The 15,179-nt window shown below is 39.5% G+C and overlaps 1 protein-coding gene across 2 annotated transcripts in view; it reads left to right on the forward strand.

Annotated features, from left to right (window-relative positions):
- NARS2 (asparaginyl-tRNA synthetase 2, mitochondrial) overlaps nt 1-3,965 on the forward strand; it is a 128,150-nt gene extending 124,185 nt beyond the window's left edge. Inside the window, exon 13 of one of the 2 annotated variants that reach the window (XM_082749566.1) lies at nt 3,065-3,965. In XM_082749566.1, coding sequence (XP_082605692.1) covers nt 3,065-3,077 — 13 coding nt within the window. In that variant the 3' untranslated portion in view covers nt 3,078-3,965. Of the gene's footprint in view, nt 1-3,059 lie in introns of both variants that reach the window. The other variant, XM_082749567.1, reaches the window with a different exon arrangement.
- Nucleotides 3,966-15,179: the final 11,214 nt, after the last annotated feature.

Consider the following 15,179-nt stretch of genomic DNA (forward strand, 5'->3'; position numbering starts at 1 on the left):
GTATTTTTTTTAAGATTTATTTATTTAATTGAGAGAGCATACAAGCAGAGGGAGCGGAGAGGGAGAGAGAATACCAGGCAGACTCCCCACTGATCGTGGAGCCCAACATAGGACTCAATCCCAGCACCCTGGGAACATGACATAAGCCAAAATCAAGAGCCAGACACTCAACTGATGAGCCACCAAGGTGCCCCTTATTGTATATTTTCTTATGTATTATTAGAACACTCTGAGTTAGGTACTATTTAATCTCCTTTTTACTACTCCTCCAGACCTAAGTCTGAGAGATGTTAACTAACTTAACCAAGAGCACACAGTTAGAAGCATAGAGCTGGAACTTTGTTCCGAACCATTATGCTTCAGTTTCTCTATGTGTGAAATTAGGGTTTGAGCTAAGTGCTCCCTAAAGTCTGTAGAAATCTAAGCTGCGTAGGGAAGATCACTTGTTCGCATTCATACATTTACGTCTCCAGAGTTTTCGTTTTCTTTTTGAAGACCCTTTCTTCAGGTATTTTTCAACATGTACAAATTATGTACTTTTATTTTTATAGTACCTTTCCTTCATAGTAATTATTAATATTATTAATTGCTTTGCTGTCCTCATGAGAGAGAAGAATCAAGTTACACACCTGACCTTTGGGTAATGAAAGAGCTAGGTTATAGAAATGCCAAAAGCCTAAAATTATGTTCAGGTCATGACCCTTGAATACCTTATTATTTACCATTAGTAACCATAGGCATACTTAATCTGAGTCTTGGTTTTCTTGGCTGTAAAATGGAATGATGGTATCTACTAAACAGGATTATTGTGAGGATGAAATGAAACAATATAGGTTAAGTATCTACCTAGAATAGAACTTCAGTAAAAGCTAGTTTCCTTTCCCTTGCCTGCCTTTGTTCTCAGTCTTGTTATTAGGTCGATGAGCCTGACCAAGCAAGCTTATGCATTTTGCCTATTTTGTCTGTCTACTATGAAGATAATCTTCATAGTGTGTAAAAACTAACTAAATCACAAATTCTGATTGTTGTTTGAGTACGTTGAGGCCTTTTTGGTCTTTATTAATCATTTCAATACTATTTTTGTCCCAACTAAAGTTTTTGAACTCTTAGGATCTCTAAATGTAAATATCTATTATTTGAATCTGTTTTCTTTTATCTGGTCATCATAGCATTTTCAGGGTAGAAGGGACTTTAGAAATCTTCAAGCCTGTAGTCTCTGCTAGTGTTCCACCATGCTGTGAATAGCCACCCCAGGTGTCGAAGAATTTAGTCACTTCCTGTTTCTGCGTGCCACATGCAAATAATATATGTAACTAGTTCCACAAATTTTATACCATTTCTTCTATAATCTGGCTACCCTAAAATCAATTTAACAACAATCAAAAAAATCCAACAAATATATATTTGTTCGAAAACTTGTTTTTCAGAAGTGGATTTCTCTATATCAAAGCAAGGGCAAGAAAAATGCTATAGATTGAATCCATCTGCAGAATTCAGTTTCCAGACCTTTATGCCAGTGTTTTGACATCAATATATGAGGAATTCAGACACAGCTACAGCTATTGCTGGACTTCTAGCAGCCAGCCCAGGTCCTGCAACTATTTGTGGCAGGTGCTTTTGATGGGCCTTTCATCTCATTTTCTCAGTAAATGAAAGTATATCCTGTCCCCATACCTTATAAACTAAAACTTAATTCAGCTGCAGCACATTCCATTTACTCAAGACTGTGCTCCTTCCATTATTCCTGATAGTTCTTAATAATCTGAAGTTTTATACTAGAAACCTCCTGTTGGTTGATCCCTCACTTGATTGTAATTTGCCTTGTTGCAATTAATCTTTTATTTTAGAAAGATCAGTATTCAATCTTAACTTCCAAAAGACCAATACATGTGGCTATTTATTATTAATAGTGAGGAAATAGATAATACTCTCTTTTTTTTTAAGGTTTTATTATTTATTTGAGAGAGAGAGCACGAGCAGGGAATGTGGGGCAGAAGGAGAGGAAGAAGCAGTCTCCCTACTCAGCAGGGAGCCCAACTTGGGGCTTGTGGAGGGGCTTGATCCCAGGACCCCAGGACCATGACCCAAGCTGAAGGCAGATGTTTAACTGCCTGATCCACCCACGCAACCGAAGACAGTCTTTATTTTTGAAGAAACATATGACTACCAGCTGTGGCACCCAACTTTTATTTTAGAACTGATTTTACAGATCATTCAAGAGGCTATAAACTTACTTTAATCAATATTGTATAACTAAAGAATTCCCCCACCAAATAACACAGCAAAATACTTACAGAGTCTTCCTCTTCCTTTTGTAAAATTTGTCACAGGCTGGTGTGTTGGAATCTGAGTTTGAATCATGGCTGCCCCATTTTCTAGCCATATAATCGTAAGTGGAAATAGAATCAGTATAGATAAGCTTCAGAGGCTATCTAACCTTCCAGAAAAATGACTCTGGACTTATTCTGCTAGGTTCGAAGCACAGAAATGGAAATTTCACTCTAGTGTTCAAGAGTTTATTTTTGTGCCTTCAAACAATAAATCTTCATAGACTAATGATGCATGTAGTCCAGAGCAGACACTGGAAATGAAAGGCTGAATAGCCACAGTTCCTGCCCTTGAGAGAGCTTACAATCTAAAGTAGTAGCAGTATATTTTTACAATTTAGCAGGCAAAACTTTTTCTTCACCCTCTTTTGTGTATTGAACAATGTGATTTTTTTTAGTAGGAAAAAAAAGCATTAACATACCAAGGAATAGAAGAAGAATATATTTTCAAGAAAAATAGTAAAGTTATTAGAACATTTTCTGTTGTCTCATTAGGCAAGTTTTCTGTATTTAAGTACATTTGTAACTTTAAAAGGATCAAGTGAACAAAGCCCATGAGTGCATGACGTGATTTGCTGCTGTTTGTCTGATAACCTTGGACAGATCATTTTAACTTCTCTGTCCTTCACCTATCCTTGGAGGGAAAAGACTGGTTTACCAAAATGATGTGGATGATAAAAGATGATCACAAAATACTTTTCAAACAAAATTCTATCATGACATCTGATCCAGCACAGCATCTACAGGTAACAATTCTCTGTTTTTCAAAATCAGGTATCTGGACCTCCGTCGATTTGGATCTGTTCCCCATGGAGGTTTTGGGATGGGATTTGAACGCTATCTGCAGTGCATCTTGGGAATTGACAATATCAAAGATGTTATCCCTTTTCCAAGATTTACTCATTCATGTATTTTATAGCTGGAAGACTGGGTAAGGAAAATCACCCCATGCCAGAGGTACTGCATGTGAATATGGATACAGGAGACTGCGTGTTTGGCTTTTAGAAGTGGAGAATGGAGAGGTTTGGGGTGTGTAACATTCATGCCATAAGATAGCACATATGAAAAATAGAAGTGCTTATGATTTTCTTAGAAAGTTGAGAGCATTTTATGAAAAAGATGAACTCCCTCAAGAAGAGGAGCTTGTGGCAGGCAGAATCTCCAATCTACTACACCAATGAAGAAGAAATGGGGAGGCTGCGCTGTGGTCTCAGAGGTTCTTTCAAACTCTCAAGACACGATGAGATAGTGTATTTTAATTTGTCTTTAATCATTAGATCACTGCCCTGTGTGACCTTTGAGAACCACTAGTAGCTAAAAAGAAGGTATTGTTGGATCTTTTCTCATGTGCCATTTAACCTATGATAAATCCCCATTTATTTTCATCACTTTACTAGATATCACAGAAGAAAATACTCTTTTGGGGGTCCTAATTGAGTTAATAAAGTTACTATTCTGAATTGAAATCTTTCTTCAGACTGGGTGAAAAAAGTGACATTTAATAACTGTTGATCTTTCATTTTAAAAGCAAGAGGGATGTATTAATTATCTAATGACTATTATAATTTGTTCACAGTAGCTGTTTATAACTTCTCTAATAATCAATAAAATGGATTTTTGATACCTATGAAAGAAAAATACAGTTACATTTTTAAATTCCACTTGGCCTTTTCCCAGAGAAATTTGGAAGAAAGGTATTTTCAATGCAAGATGATGCAAATATCACTAAATCTAAAGGATGAATAATTTTGGACTCACCCAAAAAGTAACATTGTCTGTTAGAGTTTTTGAGAGGACTGCTGGTTTGGGAGTTTGAGACCTGACAATTACAGCACTTTATGTGTATGATTTTGGACAAGCCACTTACTCTGCATAAGCTCAGATGTTGTTTTCCTCAGAGTTGATATAAGAATTACATGACAGTGTTGTGCGTGTTTAAAACTATGAAATGCTACACAAGTTGTTTTTAACTCTTTTAGTCTTCGTTGAGTTACATACCTATGACTTACAGCAAAATTGTATACTCGGTAGAGTTTGTAGGTATCAAATAATGGTAAGTGGCGTGCATGCCTGAATAATCAATTTTCTGTGTCTCATTAGATAATTTATCTTAGTTTATTTCCTGTTGAGTTTGTATGTGCACTTTATTTCATCCTAACCCAAACAACTGAAAAGAACTCCCGAACCTTAGAGCTGGAAATCACAGAAGTCCCTGAGATATTCTCATGACCAAACTTCTGCCTGATGCAGAGAGATCCTGGGCAACCTCTTCTTGGCAAAGCCAAAGGCAGATGTTTAACTGCCTGATGTTTAACTGCTTAGTGTCCCACCAAATAGCATATTCCATCTCTGCATCTCCCTGGTTGGTAGCTTTTGCTGAGCTAAAGTCTACTGCCCTAGAACTTTAATCTTCTGGCTTCAACACCAAGTTTAGGACAGAACAAAAGAGGTAATCAGGGCTTTCATAAAGCTTGCCTCAATCATGGGTTAGACAGATAAATTCATTTGTTTGTTCAACAAATATTATTTGAGCTTATTTTATATGCCAAGAACTGTGCTAGGTGCTAAGTAAATGATAGTGAACAAAACAGAAATGACCCTTGCCTTCTTGGAATTTACAGTCTGTTAGAGAAGATACACAATCAGTAAGCAAACAAACATATTATTTCAAAATATGACATAAGCTGTAAAATTTTATAAAGAGCAGCGCAAGCATAGATAAGCTTGCTAGAAAAGGCATCTCTGAAACGGTGATCTTTAACCTTAGGTCTGCGAGATAAATGCAGAAACCACTCTAAAACATTCTCAGCATCAGTCAGTGTTGATTTGACATTCAGGTCTTGATACTGGATTAATTTTGTGGAGTGTGAATTACAAACACTTAACAAGCCCCCAACCCGGAGGCACTAATATTTTCCAAAGCTATCAGGAATCATGTCTCCAGCAATTCTTGAGGAACCAGATTGAATTCTAATGTTAAAATGATGGTGGGACCTCCTAAATAACAGTGAGATAGAGAACAGTGAGTCAGAGAAACCCCAGGTTCCCATCGAATGCCACCACTGATGTAGCTGTGGAGCACTAATCAAGCAAAATCATCTTTGTGCCCTCCAGTTACATCACCTGTAGAACTGTCCTTTCCAAGTGCATCAACTCAAAAGATTCTGCTTTTGTCTCGATCTTTCAGGAATCTGTGTGGGAGATAGTCACTAAAAATAATTGATTTAGAGTCTAACCTTTACATTTTATTTTAGTACACGTTAGGTCTCTGAAAATGTACCATGAAATCAAATCAATGAAAGTCACAATTACAGTAGACTTAAGTGTGTTCATTGTGTGTGTATGTGGGATGGGTGAAGGTCTTCTCAAATAAACCTTGTTCCCTGCCTTTCTGATAGTTTTCAGCAGCGTACTTCCCTACTTTCATACTTAATCACTCTTTTCCTCTACATTTGATCACACAGAGAGTATCTGGTTGAAGCCAAATACTTGCCACTTACAACAAGCCTAAGAATACATCTTTGACTGAATGCTTTTATTTTACCCATAATTGAACAACAGTAAATACTGGTGTCAGACAAAGATGATGAAAATGTCAAAACTAAGTAGCAACATCAGGAAAGAAACTTTAAAATGTCCATTTGTCAGCTAGTGTATGAATATCCAAATTCTCCAGATAAACAGCATCGTATAATTATGTATATAATGAGAAGTGTGGATTTCATAGTTGAGGACTGCCTACACTATAAGAATATTCTTATAGGACTTAATTTGTGAGAGAAAAGGTGTTAAAGGTGTTTTGAGGGTGTTAATTATTATTTATGTAACCAGTTTCCAATGAGGGAAAAGTCAGATTCTGTTTTCCCAAGATTTCCAAACATCACCTCAAAATAGTAACCCCAGCCACCCAAGAAAGAATATATTTTGAAACTTAGAAATGGTTTTTCCATCATTAATTTCCATTCTCATTTCAAATTTTAAAGTAGGTGGAGAGAAATAGTTACTTTCCATCTGGCTGTCCTCCTGCCTGGGGAAGTTGTGCTGTCTTCTTTTTTTTTTTTTTTTTTTTTTCTTTCTTTCTTTTTTCTTTTTTGGTCTGACAAGAACTTAATTGTGTGAGTGATCCATTCCAGATCTAGACATAACTCTCCCACCCTCTGACCCAGCCCAGAGACTAACTGTCACAGAACAGCAAAGGAACTGTTTGACCTTTTGTCCTTCTCAGACAGGATCTGCCAGAAGCACCCCTCTATAATGTTGTACATTCATGCTCTCCATAAATTGAATCTAGACATTCAGGCATGACTGAACAGGCATTGAAGATGCAATTGGTGAGATGGATTAACTCTACTCTTCTTTAAATCTCTTGTTTCAGATAATTATAGATGAAAGATGCTTATTTGGATTGGATTGCTATTTATTCATATATTTATTTTAGTAAGTGGTGAGGCAAGAACATAAAAATGCAGAGTTGAAAGACAGATTGGCCTGGATTGAATTGATAAGAAATGTGTGGAGCTTTTTGGCTTCTGATCAATATTTGTATTCAGTCTGCAATCTAAAGTATGTATAATAAAAAGAAAACAGGTGGGAGTAATATCTGATTGTAGTTTCTCCCAGTATATAGCCCAAATTAAAAGAAAAAGCACTAAGGACAGCAAATAACCTTAATCACCTGACACCAAAATGATTAATAGGACTTGCTTAGGACAGACCTTACTAGATCGTGGTCAACACACCTCCAGAAACCTAACATTCTGCCATTACTAGGACCGTGGATTGCCCCTCTCATCAGCTAAGGCTCCATTGAGCTCTTAGCGCACTTTGGTTTGGAGTCCAGTGAATTTACTGATGCAGCAAATTGTTAGCACACTGTGTGGGAGTTCCTGGGGTAACTTTGTAAAGAAGTCAGGAGTTTAGGTGGCTCCTAAACTGTCATTCAGGCAGCTGTTGAATTAACATAGCTCATGACTCTTCAATAACTTCATGCTCCTTCTTTATGGCTCATAATTGTTATCATTTAAAGTTGCTTTGCAGTTTACAAAATGTTCTAATGTATTTACAGTGTGGACCTTGTTCTTTTGTAGCCTGCTATGCTTCAAATTCATTTGATTTAATAAAAGACTCGGTGTTTTTTTTTTAAGACTTTATTTATTTATTAGAGAAAGAGTCCGAGAGAGAGAGAGAGAGAGAGAGAGAGAGCATAGGCAGGGGGAGCTGCAGGCAGAGGGATAAGGAGAAGCAGACTCCCCGCTGAGCAGAGAGCCTGATGTGGACTCCATCCCAGGACCCTGGGCTCATGACCTGAGCCAAAGGCAGAGGGTTAACCCAACTGAGCTGCCCAGTCGCCCCTTATTCAAGGGAGAGTAAGACTGCAAATAAAGTTCACTACTCTTAGCCTCCAGAGAAACTGAAAACCCAGAGCTTTGTTGTAACTGAAGAATTTTGCATCTTCAGCCCCAGAGTGTAGTGGACATGTTGCAAAACACACATTTCAGCCTCTGATATCCTTGTTTTGCACAAGAAGAGACATAAGAGTGTGCAGGAAAATGACGACTAAGTTCAAATACATCCTAGTAAAGAGAAACATTGACAATGGAATAAAGGGCCCTGGACCCAGCAGTGTACTTAAGCTTGCTATGCCTCACTTTTTTGTTCTGTTTTTGTTTTATTTTTTTATTAACATATAATGTATTATTAGCCCCAGGGGTACAGGTCTATGAATCGCCAGGTTTACACACTTCATAGCACATACCTTCCCCAATGTCCATAACCCAACCACCCTCTCTCTACCCCCCCCCTCCCCGCCTTGCCACCCTCAATTTGTTTTGTGAGAGTAAGAGTCTCTTATGGTTTGTCTCCCTCCCGATCCCATCTTGTTTCATTTTTTCTTTTCCTACCCCCCAGGGCCCCCAAGTTGCCTCTCAACTTCCTCATATCAGGGAAATCATATGGTAATTGTCTTTCTGTGATTGACATTTCGCTAAGCATCCTGGTTGCCTTACCTTCCTCTTAGGATCATCCTAGAATATGCAGAGAAAGTCAGATGAAAGAACTTCAGTGGGGATTATTAATATTCTCCCCTAAAATGATTAACCATTGATATGTCAAGATGATGCTCTGAGAATAGAAATGGGGTAGGCCCATCCCACAGAGGTTTTTCATGCTACAAATACACATAGAAACAGCTAGACCTGTTTTGCAGAACCTGGGCCATTTACAGCTGTGACTCTCTGACTTATACCCTCTGCACACCAGCCCAACAATAACTGCTTTGCTGTTTTTATAGGATCCTGGATTTGAAAAATCTCTCAGAGATCATATCTCTTCCCCTGTCTGTGATGCATCAACTATCCTCTCCTGGTAGTTCACCGACTCACTGTCCCTTCAGTGAATAGGAGCTCTCTACCTAAGAGAGAATGTGTTCTAACCTTGGAGAACTCTGACCTGATAGTACTCAAACCTGTCTCTCTCTAGCAAGTATAATAAGTTAGAAACAGGGCGCCTGGGTGGCTCAGTGGGTTAGCCGCTGCCTTCAGCTCAGGTCATGATCTCAGAGTCCTGGGATCGAGTCCCGCATCGGGCTCTCTGCTCAGCAGAGAGCCTGCTTCCCTCTCTCTCTCTCTGCCTGCCTCTCCATCTACTTGTGATTTCTCTCTGTCAAATAAATAAATAAAATCTTTAAAAAAAAAAAAAAGAAGTTAGAAACACAACAATGCCATTTCTTCTCCCAGCCTTCTTTTCTCCAGGATAGACTCTCTGAAGCCGCTCAGATGGACAGTCTGCCCATCGCCGAAGGGCTGCACCCCACTAGGTTATTCATCAGGCAGTGCATCCTTAGAATGGGCCTTTCTCTCGGCAGAGAAATTCTTCCCTCCACTGTCCACTCAGCAGCTACCCAGGTTTCCGATGACGTGAGTCTTGATGTTAGAAGAGCTTCAAAGTCTTCAGTGCCTCCTTGCCAGCTGTCTTACGGCCTGGGGTAGTTGTTCCTCTTCCTGTGCGTGTAATAACCGCCGAGGAATCCTAATTACAGTTCCAGCATGCTCAGGGCAGCCCCAGCCCACTTCATTTGAGGATCGCAGAAATGGATTTTTGAGTCACATACACATTTTCTTTGCAGTGCCATAAAAGGCAGGAACTCATTCCAGTATGGTTAGGATACAGTGATCTCTTTAAGTGTAACTTCCATCTTCCACAGTCTGCACTATAGGTTTTCACATCAGGAAACTGTTGGGTCAGGTGCCCACCAGAAAATGTGGTGGTGGATGTTCGCTGTCTCGGAAAGGGTATCAGACATGGAGGGGAAAGACTCTGATTTAAGTCTTTTTTTTTTTTTTAAGATTTTATTTATTTATTTGACAGAGAGAGGTCACAGGTAGACAGAGAGGCAGGCAGAGAGAGAGAGGGAAGCAGGCACTCCGCTGAGCAGAGAGCCCGATGCAGGACTCGATCCCAGGACCCCGAGATCATGACCTGAGCCGAAGGTAGAGGCTTAACCCACTGAGCCACCCAGGCGCCCCAACTCTGATTTAAGTCTTGACTCTCTGCGTTTGAGCTGTGGGAGCTTGAGCAAGTTTTTCACCTGTGGGTTTGAAGAGGCATCTGCAGAATGAAGGTGGTCCTTATCATACAAAGTATCATTCATAACAAACAATGAAGGCTGTCAGAGGGTCTCATAAACTGCACAAATGGAAACTCTGCTGAGGGAAACCTCTTCAAAACTCAAAACCGGTATGAACTAAGATGTTTGTAGCATGTTGAATGAAATATTTTATAGCCATTAAAAATTAGAGGAGAAAATGTGGTAAAAATATTAAATGACACTTTGTAGTTACAATAGTGTAAAATCTGTGTGTGTGGACTAGAAGCATCTGGGGAAAAAATGAGATCACCTGTTTAAAGGCAGTGAAACTGAGCACCTTTTTCTTTCCAGACCTCATTGGTGTATTCAGTTCAGTTCAGTCAACTTCCTGAGCACTCACAGTGCTGGGCCCGGTGCTAGGCTGTGCACAGACAGAGATCAACAGGACATACTCCATGCCTCAGGGACTCCCTTGCACGGAGTCTTTGCACATCATGAATAAGAATCACCCGGGGAGCTTATTAAAAAATTCAGATTTCCTTTGTCCTACTCTAGAGAGTCTGATTCAGTAGATGGAACAGCCTCCAGTTTGCTTCTCTGAAACAGTCACCCTGACTGATCCTAATGTAGGCGGTTTAATTCCACACTGGGAGAAAGCTTCAGTGAGGTTTTAATATTTTTACAGTAAAAGATAATAATTACACAAATCTGCTCATTGAAGAACATACTATGCCTGCACCTTTGAGCTGGTTTTTATCCCTCTGTATCAAGGAGGGAAAGCCAGCCCACAGCGATCTTACTCTCAAACCCATGTAGCATGAAGCTGACCACACCTCTTGACCTAGACCTCTTCCTCCCTTTCTTGTCCACTACCTCACCCGTGTTTTGTTTTGTTTTTCTCCATGCTTGTGTTTTTCTGCCACTCTGATTCCTGTGCCCAGTAATATATCAACATCCAAATTCTTCCCCTTCATTTCTCCAGCTTACTCCCCATCCAGGTATGGCAATTTAATTGAAACAAACAAACATATCAGCTTTACTAGCTTGTTCTGGAAGGCTCTATGATTAATGTTTTTCAAAAAAAACTTAGAAGTGGTCTATTCTTTGATCAGCAACCACAGAATTATCATATGTGGAAACTTAACATGTTTTGGTGCTTGACTATCATTTAGCCCTTGACAACTTTCTTCCAGTCAGGTAGCAGCCCTCCACAGATTCCTGTCTTGCCGATCGAGTTAGAGGATACCCTGCATTCTGATGCAGCACGACTTGCCTCCACACGCCTGTGAATGGGCTTGGGTAGCTGTCTCAGTCTACACACCTGTCACCTCTTAGTCACCCAGAATCAAAATATTACAACTCTAATCACACTATCTGAGGCTGTGAAGCTTTATTTCAAGAGGGGTGACACACTAAAATGCAGCTAGGACTTCTACATTTTCACATGTTTACATTACTTGTACTTAAAGATACCATTGGTTGGACAATGGCTTCCAGACTCACTCCTTTCATTATGCTCCCTCAGAACCATATGAAAATACTGCCCATCTTAAACTGTCATTTGTCTTCTCTGCCAGAACGAAAGCTCCATAACATGGAGAAGACTGCATCCATCTTTCTGTCTGCAGTGCCTTAGAGAGTGTCCAGCACATAGCGGATACTGATTAAACAACTTTTGAATGAACTAAGTGTCATTGGGGTGTCCAAAAAAAAAAACACAAAAAACAAAAACAAAGGATGAACTATGTCCAACAGACCAAAGAGAAATATTCCTTAAAGAGGAATTCCCAAACTAGCTTTTCCCTCTTTCTATGTCTGAAATATTTCATAAATTTTTAAACTAGCCTTTCAGCATAAAAATCCAAGTCTGGAGCCCCTGCCTGAACATAGAACAGAGAGTCAGGAATCAAAAGTATGAGTTCAGCTAGTAACTTGTCCTTGGGAGCTGTTACTAAGCTGAGTTTGTAGGGCACAGTAACTTAATAGACTTCTCAAGAACGTTGCTCTGTGGTTCATCATTCTATAACCAGCACTTAGCCATGTCCCTTACACACAGTAGGTGCTCAGTGAGGAATGAATGAATGTATTCGATTGGTGGAAGAAATTCAGAAGCAAGTCGCAGATGAACTTAGAGTTGCTCAGATTTTCAGTTAGGATTGTCGTCCTCACTCTCCAAATCTAGACAAGCTTCTTGCCTCCAAATTGAGGTAGCTTACATCATTAGTCCTGCAAATGTTAATTAATGCTAACTCTGTGTGTCCCTCTGTGGGGCATCCCAAAACAAGCAAAACCTAAAATCTTACAGTTTCAGTTCCCATACAGCTGGTTGAGAATTCCTCTGTGTTGCCCCCATCCTTTGAACATACCTCTATTATAATAACATTACCCACACACTGCTGTAGACATCTGCCTACCTATTTCTCTCCCCAGAAAGACGCTGAACTTTTTAAGACCCTGGTCTTACTCATCTCTGTATTACTATGCTGAACTTGTAATAGGTTCTAAGAAAATCCTTTTGAGAATTGAATAACAAGGACATAAATGACCTTTTCTAGGTAACATGTATTTGGATATATAGTTTGTATATGGATAAAAGTATATGCCTTTTGGGGTGCCTGGGTGGCTCAGTGGGTTAAAGCCTCTGTCTTCAGCTCGGGTCATGGTCCCAGGGTCCTAGGATCGAGCCCCACTTTGGGCTCTCTGCTCCACGGGGAGCCTGCCTCCCCCTCTCTCTCTCTCTGTCTGCCTCTCTGTCTACTTGTGATCTCTGTCTGTCAAATAAATAAAATCTTTTTTTTTTTAAAGTATATGCCTTTCTAAGTGTTTTCAGAGTTTCAGATTATAGGTACTGGCCACATCCTGAATGAAACAAGATTGGTTTTCATGCCTCTCTTAAATCCTTTTCGAGGTGCCAGCTTAGTTATCAAACCCATTCCTCCTCTGAGAATTCCCCCCACCCCTCCTAGCCAGTAGATCCCCAGCAGACATACTGGGTACAGAAGCCTTCCTTACTGATGACTAGGGGTGGACACCTGACCCAAAATGGGCCAATCCCATTTTCTCTTGGAAAAGTGGGGTTAAGAACACTAGAGTCTGGACTGGTTGCTTGAACCAGGAATATGTAGATTTAGGAGATGCAGGGCAGCCATGTGTCTCAAGAGACAGAGAAGGCAGTCTGCACAGAGAAATGAAGGCACATGCTCAGAGATGAAAAACCATATGGCCTGTGAGAGAGACAGACACACACAAACAGATTGGCAACCTAGTTTTTACTATATTTAGTCCTCAGTTGCCAACCTTCCTGAGGCCAGATTATTCAACTTTTTCTTATGTTCCATGGGATATGCCTCATTTTCTTACCAATAAATTTCATCTTGGGGCTTAAGCAAATTTAAAACCGGTATCTGCTTTTACAACTGATAAGAAAACATTAATAGACTCTGACTTATGGAAAAATTCTCACTTCTTTTGGTTTTGTAGCTTCATTACCTTTTAGTCATATCCACATATTACCCCAAATATATGTTAATCAGGAAATTATGTAAATGAGAAATTCCCGCTAAATAAAATGCCATAGGAGGGTAAGTGACTTCTTTGCTTTTTAAGTTTCTTGATTCCCTAAGTCACAAAAACAGAAAGCAAGTGAATGGAGGCTTCTTTACAGAGGGGATTGGACAAATATCAGACCTTTTTTGAACTACAGACTTGGATTAGAGAGGTTTTAGAAGAACCAATACATTTGACCGCTTCGCAAGACATCTATTTCTGAAGATTCTTTCCAGAACTGTGTTAAGGATGACTCTTGTCATGAGCCTTCGCCATGTTTCAGACTAGCCCAAACCAAAAACTGTAAGACACTAAATTAAAAAAAGCATGTGTGCCTAGAGCAACCCAGGCCTTGCTGCTGGCTGGCCGTAAACAATGAAAGTAAGATAAAAGATGCTGCTCTTCAGAAACCGTTCCAAGTGCATGTAGAGCTTTGTGTACCACATTCATTCAGCCCTGGCACGCCGCACCCTGAATTGAGTCCTCACTTAAAATCATCACTTTGAAAACATGCATGGAAAGTAGAGAACTATGGACTGCTAAAATCATCATCTGGTTCAGGAAAATTTTTCTGAAGAAAATCCTAGGGCTCTTTCCTAGAATGTAACGAAAATGTTAAGTTATAATGATTACTGCCAACATACTTCTAACCACTCTAGGAAAAGAAAACAACAGCAACAAATAACGTTTCCAGCTCTTTCCTCAGTCAACACTCCGGACCTTGGAGAAGCTTGCATGTAATTTGACTGCAGCTACTTTCCTTTTTTAGTTAATTGTGTTAAATGTGCCTCATGACTCCTAATCCCATTGGGACTGTCATTTAGAAGGGGCTGGGGGGAAGCTGTTTTAATTCTGGCTTTTGTTTCAGCTACTAAGTGTAATACCACATGATTGTTGACCCAACAGTAATCCAGTTAAAAAACAGTCTTCAGAGTTACTGCATCATCAAAATTAACCCTGATTACATCAAATTATGTTGAAACAGACCACAGCTGTTTGCCCTGTTGAAGCAACTGCTTGAGAGCTCATCCAGAAGATATATCTGGGTGTCAGGAAGATACATTTTGTTTTTTATTTTTGTTTCTCAACACAAATGTAGGAGGGAAACACTCTGTTCTTTCCAGAGTTGCTTGGTGGGAGTTGAAAACTTTGTGATACCCCAGAATCAAAAATCTTAATTCCAAAATAGAAGAAAATCTGAGACCTTTTAAAGGTTTCGGTTTTCTGTAGGAAGGATGTAAGAAGAAGGAAATAGAAATCTATTGAGTATGGCTCTTGTCAGCAAAAAAGAAGTGGAACTTACTACTACAGAGAAGGATGGCGGGACTTTCTGTGGTAGGCTGCATTCAGTCTTAAGCAAAGACCGGCTCATGAGAACAGATTATGGTGAAAAATTTTGCAAGCTGGTTGTTAAAAATAAGTAATAGCATTATTAAAATTAAATAATTTAAAATGGAAAGTAACAAGTATTGGAAAAGATGGAGATGGTTGGGAACTTATATACATTGCTGGCAATGTAAATGGTGTAACCTGCTATGGGAAACAGTTCAACAGTTCCTTAAAAAGTTAAACACAGGGGCGCCTGGCTGGCTCAGTTAGTAGAACATGTGACTCTTGATCTCAGGGTCATGGGTTTGAGCCGCACGTTGGGTGTAGAGATTACTTAAAAAAAAAAAGTTGAACACAGATTCACCCTATGGTCCAGCGGTTTGACTCCTAAG

Source organism: Mustela nivalis (genome assembly GCF_964662115.1).
Source record: "Mustela nivalis genome assembly, chromosome: 9".
NCBI lineage: Eukaryota > Metazoa > Chordata > Mammalia > Carnivora > Mustelidae > Mustela > Mustela nivalis.